The sequence below is a fragment of the Pelophylax lessonae genome (assembly GCF_965119305.1).
Source record: "Pelophylax lessonae genome assembly, chromosome: 12".
In the NCBI taxonomy this organism is placed as follows: Eukaryota; Metazoa; Chordata; class Amphibia; order Anura; family Ranidae; genus Pelophylax; species Pelophylax lessonae.
In genome coordinates this window covers 78,751,846-78,763,948 of record NC_138779.1, presented here as the reverse complement: position 1 = coordinate 78,763,948, position 12,103 = coordinate 78,751,846, and the positions used below count along the sequence as shown (strand labels likewise).

General features: G+C 42.7%; 1 protein-coding gene across 1 annotated transcript in view; it reads right to left on the bottom strand.

Annotated features, from left to right (window-relative positions):
• PANK4 (pantothenate kinase 4 (inactive)) overlaps positions 1-12,103 on the bottom strand; it is a 126,021-nt gene that overhangs the window by 60,638 nt on the left and 53,280 nt on the right. The window contains exons 8-9 of the mRNA XM_082273915.1: positions 3,438-3,519; positions 1,614-1,714 (exon numbers count right to left, since the gene is read on the bottom strand). Coding sequence (XP_082130041.1) covers positions 1,614-1,714; positions 3,438-3,519 — 183 coding nt within the window. The remainder of the gene's footprint in view (positions 1-1,613; positions 1,715-3,437; positions 3,520-12,103) is intronic.

Genomic DNA, 12,103 nt, shown 5'->3' with positions numbered 1-12,103 from the left:
ATACTCAAAAAGACTTGAGGCTGTAATTGGTGCCAAAAGGTGCTTCACCAAAGTATTAAGCAAAGGCTGTGAATAACTTCTGTACATGGGATTTTTTTATTTTTCATAAAACTTTCACATTGTCATTATGTGGTATTGTTTGTAGAATTTTGAGAAAAATAATAAAAAGTAAACAATTTTGGAATAAGGCTGTAACATAACAAAATGTGAAAGAAGTGAAGTGCTGTGAAAACTCTCCGGATGCACTGTAGCATATGCGATACCTGATCGGCCTTCTTGGAAGCTTTAAATCACTGCAGTAGCCCAAGCTTGTACAGTGATGGCTGCAGTCTTCACAGTGCCATGCCGAGTGGCATCCATTCAGAATACTCCCTACATTTTTCTCAATACAATTATTCTCATTCTCCATTCTAAATAATAATTTGTGAGCTATAGAGAGAAAAATTAACAAAGATTATGTTTCTTCTAATTGAAGAGCTCTGAAACTGACCCAGCAGGGGGGTGTGTTAAACTTTTGCAGAGACACCACTGCATTTCCACAAAAAGCAGGGGTTCCACTCTGCAGCTGCTGGCAGGGGTCAGGCTTTTCTACTCTGACTGCGACTGCTAAAAATAGATAAATAGACAGACTGTACACTGTAAATCAAAAGTGCAGTTGAGCTTGAATACTCTCAAAAATTTGTAGGGAAAGTCAGGTCAAAGTTTTTCATTAGTTGGTCAAAGTATTTAAGCTAAAGGGTCAATATTGCAGCCAGGCAAATAGCATTATCAGAATAAGTATTGCATACAAGTACCACCACACAATTAAACTCCAGTTGGAAAATAATGAAAGACAGGCTTCAGCTCTAATTCCTGCTCATTGGTCACACCCTTCTGAAATGGGCTTAATGGATTAAGGCCAAAATGGGTGTGTGACCAGTGGGCTGGGATTTGAGCTGAACCCTGTCTTTCCAAAGTTGAAAGCAATATGTGGCGATACTTTTATGCAATATTCTATCTTGGAGCGAAATGTGCTCGGTCCCTGCCAGCATCTGAATACAGAGCGTAAACCCAGGAGACTGATGCTGCAGGCTTGGATCGGTTATGGTATTTATCAGAATGAGGTGAGCAATAGCAACCTCCATGCATCCCTCAGGACAGGTGTCCTCCGAAATAGAACATCAACAGGAAACCTCCGTAAAAGGTCAAGCATACACAAACTTATGGCTTTCACTTAAGCAAATAAATGTATACACTTTGCAATGTACTTGTTTTTTGCAGTGTGTACACATTCTAAAAATGAGGAAACTTTGGCCCCTGATATGACTTCAGCTCCCCCAGTGCCTTTGTTTAGGCATCATAAGCACATTTTGGAGTTAAAAAAAAATCCAAACTGAATAAAAACACACGCCATGTTCATAACAAATGAAAGATCAGCAAGACAAAAAAAAAAAAACTTCAATATTTACCCCACAGGAGGACAATCTGTATGATCTATAGGAAAAAGTGATCTTCAAGAAGATGGACAGGATCTCTTACCAAAGCTCACACAAAGCAGAAGGTAGTGGGTTATTGACTGAATAAACCTGTGAATGGATCCAGGTCTGTGTACTGTGGTCATTAACAAGACTTACCGTCCCACTCCGGGATCGCTGCATGGGGTAGACATCTGGCGACGTGCTCATAAGCCCGGAACTTCCAGCATAATTTTCTCCCCAACTGTACATATTAGGATCTAGATGTACGCAATGAAAACAAGGTTTGCAATTTGCCAAGCTCACTAGCAAACACTGCAACATCAAGAAGGCGATTACATTAAAGTGCATGTAAACTCGAATGATTACGGTTTCTCTTTTTTTTTTTTTTTGCTACCCTTAAGCAGGAACCGGCCGAATTTTTATCCATTTAAGGACAGGCTGGTTGTAATGAAGTCCTTTTACTTTGGTACAACCAGCCTGTATTGTTTTTCCATTAGATCCCTGTTATGTGATGCAAGCAGAGACTTGATAAAGGGGGCCACGCCTTCCAAAACATGTTGTCGTAGCAACAGCTCACACACCCCAACAGCACCCATCTGCTCGCATTACATGACCCCAAGCACTGTGCTGGCTTATCCGGCAGCAAGGGAAGGCTTGTGTATGTGACTAAACATAACAGAGGCTGCATTCGGTCCAGACAAAGAGAAACCGAGGCGGCTCTAAGTGTAGACTTTATGTATACATTTATTGGATAAAAATATGCACTCATATCAGTAGGCGTGTAATCATATAAAGGAAACCATTAAGGTAGTTCCGATGAGATAAGGTAATGAGTACTCATCTAATCCTGGGTAGCCCTCTCGCTGGAGCCGAGATCTCCTCGCCGCGGCCGGCAAGTACGGCAGAGCTGGAATCGGGCTCGGTGGTCACTGAAAGCGAGGCTTGGTTGGCGGTCAGATGAAGATGACGTCATGTATGTGTGACGCGTTTCCGAGCGTGCCTGCTGCAGATTGCCGAGAAGGAGCGCGGCTGCCCTCCCCCCCGGCAGCAGGCACGCTCGGAAACGTGTCGCACATAGATGACGTCATCTTCATCCAACCGCCAACCAAGCCTAGCTTTCAGTGACCACAGAGCCTGTTTCCTGATTCCAGCTCCGTCGTACTTGCCGGCCGCGGCGAGATCTCGGCTCCAGCGAGAGGGCTACCCAGGATTAGATGACAGTCCTCATTACCTTATCTCATCGGAACTACCTTAATGGTTTCCTTTATATGGATTACACGCCTACTGATATGAGTGCATGTTTTTATCCATTAAATGTATACAAAAAAAGTCTACACTTAGAGGCGCCTCGGTTTCTCTTTGTTTGTAGCCCTGTGGAACCCCTGGCTTTGGTTTCTGGACGGCTGCCTCATTTGGTGGACTTTCTCCCCCTATGCCATTTATGATTTTTCATCCCCATGGACTCTAGCCTCTATATGTGTGATTAATGTGCCTGTCACATTTCTTTATTTCTGCATTCGGTCCAGGACTGCTGCCATATTCACATGATCAGCTGGAGCACCTATCAAAGGCAATGAAAGGATTTTGGTGCAGAGTACAGGGGTAGGGAGATGTGATTGATGAGCTTTGATTTATCTTCGCTTGCGAGTGCATTTGTATTTATTATTTTTTTTTTTTTTTTTACAAAATAAAGGGTATTGCACCAGAGCCTGTGCACTCTTCCCTTCCATTTGCGCGATTCTGTGGTATACATACAGAATTATTTTCTCGCTTCCTTTTGCACAAATGATTTTCTTTACTTTCGGTGTCTGCTCTGACAGTGAGAGAATACACCTAAATTATACATCCATCCCCAAGACATGCGGTTACATCAAAGGTGGAAAATCAGATGGGCCTTACTAAGGCCTACTCCTGCTGGTTCTCTGGTTGGAAATAAAAGCCCCAAACTTTTCAAAATGTTCCATTTTTCTATATACTCACTGTCTTGCTCAGCTCCTTTCAGAAATGCCCCAATTGCACCAAGGTAGCCTTCATGCCTGAGAAAAAGTGCCTGGACTTCCCCCTATAATAAAACAGACAGCCATGAGTTTATATTTAAAAGCTGCAGCACTGTACAAACAGAAAATAGAACCAATATGCAAGTCATGGACCTACAGTGGTAAGGTCCTACAGCACTAGCAGGTCTGCAATTGTGAAATGTTTCTACAGTTATTTTAGGTGAAGCCTAGTTAGTCCTGGTAGCTTATACGTCTTGAACAGTGAGATCTCCCTAACAAAATGACCTACTGTTTTTTTTTTTTTTTTAACAGTTGTGTGCGTTTCTGCTCAGCACCTCAAGCTGCATGCTTCATGACAACAGAGACATTATATACAGTGCCTTGCGAAAGTATTCGGCCCCTTGAACTTTGCAATCAGACCACTGCAAATCTACGAAGACCTGGCCGTCCCTCTAAACTTTCAGCTCATACAAGGAGAAGACTGATCAGAGATGCAGCCAAGAGGCCCATGATCACTCTGGATGAACTGCAGAGATCTACAGCTGAGGTGGGAGACTCTGTCCATAGGACAATAATCAGTCGTATGCTGCACAAATCTGGCCTTTATGGAAGAGTGGCAAGAAGAAAGCCATTTCTTAAAGATATCCATAAAAAGTGTCGTTTAAAGTTTGCCACAAGCCACCTGGGAGACACACCAAACATGTGGAAGAAGGTGCTCTGGTCAGATGAAACCAAAATCGAACTTTTTGGCAACAATGCAAAACGTTAGGTTTGGCGTAAAAGCAACACAGCTCATCACCCTGAACACACCATCCCCACTGTGAAACATTGTGGTGGCAGCATCATGGTTTGGGCCTGCTTTTCTTCAGCAGGGACAGGGAAGATGGTTAAAATTGATGGGAAGATGGATGGAGCCAAATACAGGACCATTCTGGAAGAAAACCTGAATGAGTCTGCAAAAGACCTAAAACTGGGACGGAGATTTGTCTTCCAACAAGACAATGATCCAAAACAAAGCAAAATCTACAATGGAATGGTTCACAAATAAACATATCCAGGTGTTAGAATGGCCAAGTCAAAGTCCAGACCTGAATTCAATCGAGAATCTGTGGAAAGAACTGAAAACTGCTGTTCACAAGCGCTCTCCATCCAACCTCACTGAGCTCGAGCTGTTTTGCAAGGAGGAATGGGCAAAAGTTTCAGTCTCTCGATGTGCAAAACTGATAGAGACATACCCCAAGCGACTTACAGCTGTAATCGCATAAAAGGTGGCGCTACAAAGTATTAACTTAAGGGGGCTGAATAATTTTGCACGCCCAATTTTTCAGTTTGTTAAAAATTTTGAAATATCCAATACATTTTCGTTCCACTTAATGATTGTGTCCCACTTGTTGATTCTTCACAAAAAATTACAGTTTTATATCTTTATGTTTGAAGCCTGAAATGTGGCAAAAGATCGAAAAGTTCAAGGGGGCCGAATACTTTCGCAAGGCACTGTATGTTATTCCAACAACAAATACATAATATATTTTATTCCAACACACACACACACAAAAAAAAAAGGTTTTACTTTCATACAAAAAATGCCTTGCAGTATTTACACAGACAAAATGATAAAATCCATAGGATGCATATTCATATATATCAAGATTTGTCTGGTTACACCATACTGTACAGATATATTACAGTTGGAGGACCATGTTCTCCCCATTTACCCTCCTCAGCTGCACAGATGGTATATTGCAAAACATTGAGGAAATAAATTCCTTAGCTGCACGTGAGCATAAACAGCACCGATTACATAAAAAACTGTCATGTAATTAAAATCTCACAAGATTCCCGAAAAACTTATCGCTGGTTTGTCCTGCCAAGTTGGCATTTAGGCAATGATTTGCGGAACTTATCAAAAGTGTCAACAACATGGAAAAGGTACAATCCAATCTTCTTTATTCAAAATGATATGAAGTGGTAAAATTCCAGAACAATGGTGTTGAAATGTGGAAAGGCTGTAGATGCTGCAGACAAGGCTATTTTATTTTTTTCCCGCCCCGTACATCACGGGACACAGGACAGGCTTAATCATGACCACCTGGGTTATGAGCCACCTTCTGGTGAATAGACACTGACAATCAAAAAGGACAGAAAGTCCTCTTCTATATAACCCCACCCAAGGAAGCCTCAGTTTTTTCGCCAGTGTCGAAGAAGATGATCACTGATGTGCAGCTTTCTGCATACGCTACCAGATTCTCTAATGGCCCATGTTGGTGTAAAAAGATTTGTGTTCCAGATCCAGTCCAGCAGCCGTCGTGCTTAGAAAAATTGGTACCTGGGCCTTGCTGTAACATCGGCTGAATCTCACAAAGTTTTGCCTGTAATGCATCCTTCCTCCACTGGACCCTGCAGATACAGAACCATGTGCAGGGTTACTGACCAGGGGATCCTGTCCTTGAAGGTCTGGTTGGACATGGCCAGCCGTGATGGGTAAAGATCTGGACTTTTTTTTTTTTTGCTAAAACAGGACCCTACAGTAGGGTTTGTTAAGTAGTTCCCTGTATCCTTAAGCACTGTATCCAGATTCTTCTTTTGATGCCTGTAGTGCTCTCCTTCACACTAGGTGGGAGCACTGACAAACAGAGGGTAGGGTGGGGGGGAGAAACATTGGCTTTTGTGTGCCGGAGATGGCGTCGAGCAGGTAAGCAGGCTGGTGCTGCAGGGCAAAGGTCTCAGGGGTAACCGAGCTACAATGTCTAATTGAAAGCGAGGAAAGGGGGGGGGGTTGGGAGGGGCGTTCACTGCCCCAGTCAGGTCTAGAGGACACTGGACAGAGTCCCGTCAATGTGGTTTCCCCTGAGGATCCAGCTATGGTGGGTGGTACAGAGCCCCTGTGTTTATCCAGTCTGGTGGCTACTGAGGGGACAGCTTATGTGACCAAGCAGGTTTTGGTGTCCACCTTAGAAAGCTTAGAGAACAAGCTTTCTTGATGCAGGGAGGAAAACCACAGATGGTCTCCCTCTCCTGAAGCCCCTCCAGTGTTAGAACCGGAATGGGTGGAAGTCAAGGAAGAGACGGAGGAGGTAGAACCCGAAGAGGGTCAGGTACAGGACTCCGCTTCTGAGAAGTTAGAACCTGAGGATTTTCAGGGCCAGACTGTGTACCATGTCAGCCAAAGTACTCACAAGGGTCTTCTGTACTTGTAACAGCGTCTACAGTGCCAAAGTATCCACTGCTGGGTTCCTGGAGGCCTCCACAGGGTGCACAGTGTTTTCCATTAAACCCCACTTAGAGAAGGTAGTTCTTTCAGAATAGGCTCATCCAGATAGGGTGTTTATTACTCCCAGAAGGTTTAGGCAACTATCTCCTATGGAGGAAAAGTTTGCTTAGAGATAGGTTTTGCCCTCTGTGGGCACTGCTGTATCTTATCCCAACAAGCATTTGACATGTCCAGTAGAGAAAACGCTCAGGTCTTTAAAGATCCAGCAGATAAGAAACTATAAATTTTGCTCATCTTTTTCTTTGACAGGGGTTGCCATGAAGCCAGCAGTAGCAGCAATTGGAGTTTTTCAGAGTCTTAAGGGTCACATTAAGTGCCTGGTTAAGAAAGAGTCTACAGGAATTGAAGCAAGCTCAAGTGAGGATATGTCTTGAGCGCTTTGTTTTGCAATTGACACTTTTGAAAGATTCCATCAGATCTTACACATGGGGCTTTTAGCTATTCACACGCATAGAGTGCTTGGGCTCAAGAGTTGGTCTGTGGATTTGCCCAGTAAAAAGATTGTTGAAGGCGCTTTCTGCTACACGGAAAATGTTTGAGGCAGAATTAGACTCTAAAGGCCCGTACACACGTACCGATCGTCGGCATACAAACGTCGGTGGACGAAGGATCTGCCGATTGTACGCGTGTTAGTATGGTGCCTCCGACAGATGTCTGCGCACAATCCGCGGACAAAAGTCTTTCGTGCAAACATGAAAATATTTGTATGCCGACACCAGAACGGACGATTGTTCGCCTGTCAGTACACAATTCGGCCGACAGACCGCAGATTTGCAAGACTGGGCATGCTCAGAAAATAGAAAACACAGGGAAAGTTAACCATTACATGACATCACTTCTGCAGTCGGCGGACAAAATTCTTGTGCTGTCCTTGTGCTGTCTTTGCACTTTTCAGCAGACACCGACATCCCGGGGAGAAAAGAGGAACATTTGTAAGCCGACCATCGGTACGTGTGTACGGGGCTTTATATACACAGATGATTTCAGATGGAAAAAAAAGTTACTTTTCCCTTGAGGAAAAAGGATAAACGTCCAACTTGTAGGTCAGCGACCACTCGGTTCCTCATCATCTGAAGCTTCTCCTACACAGAAATGTCAGGGCTCATCCTCTAGTTCAGGGGAAAGCCTTAGGGCAAATTTCACAGGAAAACTGTACCCCTAAACCCACAAAGTCCGATTCCATGTTTGCCTCCTTATGAGGAGGTGCCCCCACTAATTTTTGGGTCTGATCTAGGATAAAGTTCAGGGAAGAGAGACATTTTTGTCCCTGGGAGGGCAGATTGCTTCTTCACTCAAGGAAATGAGGAATCCTTCAATGTGTTTTTGTATGAGGGTTCTAGGGAAGATGGTGGTCTCATTCAAGGCACTGCTTTTTGTTCAATTTCACTCCAGGCCTCTGCAGCTGAATGTTCTGTCAGCTTGGGACAGGATATTGCAGTCTTTGGACTCGGGATGCATCCAAGTCCCAGTGTCTGGCGGTCACTGCAGTGGTGAATGTTGCTATATAAACTGAAGATAGGGAAGCCATTTCTTCCCATTTCTTGGAATGCAATCTCGAAAGATGCCAGTCTGTTAGGATGGAGAGGCATGTTGGATCATCTTTCAGTACAGGGGACATGGTCCCACAGGAGAGTTTGTTGCCCATCTATGTGTTGGGAGCTGCAGGCAATTCACTTGGTGCTTCTGCATTGGACAGATCTATTACAGAGTATCAAGACAAGATCCCTTATTTTTTTCCCCCTTAAAGTATAACTAAAGGCAAAACTTTTTTTTTTTTTTTTCCCAGATAGAGTAAGGCTGGGTATACCCGTCAGAATTTTATTGCCATCAGTTTCCTATTGGGGAAATTTCCCTTCAATTTCTGTCCCACAGCAAAAAAAGAAGTGCAAAGGAAATCCCTCCAAAGCAAGGGAATCCCTAATGGTCACCAAAACCAGTGTCGCCACTAGATGATTTGCCCGATATTAATTTCCTTTGGGCAACCCAAAATTTGGACATTTCCTTTCACTAGAATGTGACAACTGTAAACCGTACAAATAGAGCGCATTCATCAGCAATAAAAACCTGACATGTGTTCTAATTCCTCTCCGCTCGATCCAAAATGAACGTTTTACCTTGAATTGTACTTTTAAAGAAAACTTGTGCTGAAAAATATAAAGGCAGCCAAAACTGATCTTCTGAAAATGCAAAAAACCTGGTTCACCCTGCCTTTAGTATTGACCTGGAATAAACGTAGCAATTGAAGACAGCAATATCTGCATACTTGTTTTAGGTACACAACTCGTGAAGTACTGGAGCAAAGATTAGTGTAACAGCCAAGTAACTTGCTTTTAACAATCAGAAGCTAGCAACGGCTACCTACATATTTCTCTCCAAGCAGATTTCCTTTAAAAGCAAGTCCACTTTGAAAGCAAGTTGCAAGAAAAGAAGTACCGTGCCATTGTGAATCTGAAGCTTGACAGCTGCTGATCCATAACTTTTTTTGAACAATGGCACCCAGTAGAAGTTGAAAATGACACCTGGGTTACGGCTTGGTAAAATCGCACTTATACCCCCCAGCAGAATACAGACCCTATAACATGTATGCAAGCAGGGTTATCTCCATCACTGTGGAAGGCGTCTAGATAGAATCCTCCACCAGACTCTGAATCAGCCACAATGGCAATAATCTTAGTGTAGTACATAAGATTCTAGCGCAAAGGGCAGGGAGAACTGCAGCAAGAACCTTTCCTCCTCCCTGAGGCTCTGTTCATATATTGGCATCCCGGATTGCAGACAGAATCACTGCAATTCCGCCCCTGAATCACAGCAAATTGCAGGACGCCCTTGTGATTCCCATCACTTCCAACGGCCCCCCAAATGCAACACGATTTTTCCGCGATTATCTCCCGACTTTTTTGGGGGCGATAGGCATCTCGCGATTCTGTTTGCGCAATTTTACTGCGACTCGTCAAGAGACAATCGCGGCAAAATCGTGCCGTGTTTGGGGTGCCATTGGAACTGACAGGAATTGTGAAGGCATCCTACGATTTACCGTGATTCTGAATAGTGGGCAGAATCGCTGTGATTCTGCCCATGATCTGTGAACACAGCCTGATTGCAGAAAACAAAACCATGACCTGTTACAGCTACCCAACATTTAGCATTGCTAAAATTTCTAACAAAATGCCAGGGCGAGCTTCCTTCGTGAAGATGTAAGGGAAGTGGTTAGAAAAAAGGAAAGTGAAAACATTTCACAATCTATCAAGGCACGAACACACAACTGCTGGCTTACCACACATTGTACAGACTCCTTTCTATACTGCAACATTCCTGGGGCTAGCCACAAATTGCAGATTTCATTATGAATAGGGTTAGCTAAAGTCAAGTTGAATCCCATCTTTACTTTCACATCTTGCAGAGCTGTACAGACTCTGCTTCTGTACAGAAATGGCCTACTCTGATTTTACTGCATACTGTGCCCTTCTCACAATGTATATTGGAAGCTGCAAAAAGCCATATAAAACCTGCTTCATTTTCAAGCTGGAGGACATAGAGCATCATCTAGTCTTTTCCTCCCCAGCCTGGCTGTCCCTGACCTACCCCCTCCATTCACTGGATTTTTAAATATATATTTTTTAAACCAAACATTACATGCTGGCTGCATGCATGCACTCCTCCAGGCTAACACCCACACATTAAGGGCTTTATCACACAGCCAACACATTTCGGGGGGTCAGAAGACACCCAAATTCATCAGGGCTTGAAAATGAATATATATATTGGACTGGATGCAAAGCATACAGTAGTTAAACTGGACAAGATTGAAGTGCTAAGTCTGTGTGCAATAGGTTCAAGGAGCTCAACCTACTACTCAAACACTTATATGAAAGATAATCCTAGGGTGCCAGAGCTATTCTTCCATTTTTATTTTCCAAAATGCACTCATTAGGCATTTTGATATTTGCATAACTTTTCCCAAGAGCCCAGCCCACTGCTTGCATCAAGGTTGAGGGCTCTTGAGAAGTACTGAGGAAGGGTGCTACATTGTTTTCAGGTGGCTACTATACGTACAGCACCCTGCTGGCTCCTGCCATCTGCCTGCATTGCATAGAGAAACACGAGGTCTAATAATGACATTTCTAGGGCTACAATTAGGTTTGTAGGGAAGGCTGAAAGGGGGAGGGGGAGGACAGGAAGGAAAAATCTAACCAGTTGCAGACTCTGGCACCACTAGACACGCCCCAAAAATATGTCATCATTGTACACAGGGCGTGCCTTCTGCTCTGCTGCCGGGATCTTCCCTGTCCCAGTACCCGTCAATTTAGATGTGGTTAATCAGAACTACATTGCAGAGTACACAGAGAAGGTTGGCAGCAGGAGCGGTAAAAAAAAAAAAAAAAAAAAAAGGAAGAAAAAAAAAACAAACAAACAGTCTGGCAATCTTTATCAACAACATTGCTCAGTATGGGAATACAGAAAGTTACATTGAAACGTTGTAACTTTGTTTATCAATTCACAGCTCAAAGGGATGAACTTAAATATGCAAAAGGAGAGTTAAAAAAGCAACCTTGACAAGTAAAAAAAAAAAAAAAAAAATATTTATATTATATATATAATTTTTCTAATTAATGTTTCTCTGTGGAACCCCTCATTAACCCCTTAGTTTACTTTAATCAGCACTGATTAACTCTGTATTCTCCTTCTCCATCCAATTGTAATTTTTTTGATGAATTTTGTTTTCTATTATATAAACTAGTAGATTACCTTTTTTTCTGTTGTGTTCATTATTATTTTTACACCTTTTACATATATTTACACGTTTCACACTGGAAATGAAAAAAAAAAAATACACAAAATTGAAAACAAAAACCCACTTTATTTTATTTGGAAATAACTCTGCAATGTTGTTGTACCAAAATCATACATTTTAGTGTTTTGTTTTTTTTTGAGCAGTTTCGACAAAAACGAACAGCTCAAAAAAAAAAAAAGAAAAAATGCCTTTTGTTTTGTTTTATTACGTTTTTTTTTTTTTCCACAATCCTTAGAAAATTAAATTGTTGCAGGACAATATTTACAAAAATAAAGCATTGTTTGACCTTAAAAAAAAAAAAACAAACAATGTATTACGTTGTTATGATAAGTAATGACAAAATTATCGCAGAATAGGCTTATAGCAGAAGTTTTAAGGCTCGGTTCACACTTGTGCGATGCGGGAAGGCTGCGAATTCGCAGCCTGTTCCCGCATCGCATCCGCACATCTGGCAGTTCACACTGCCATATGCGATATGCAGGGTGTGTCAATTAAATGTTAACGACACCCCCAGTTTGATCGCATATCGCAGTGCGATCTGACAGTTCGCACAAGTGTGAACTACTGTGCGATCCGATCCTGATGC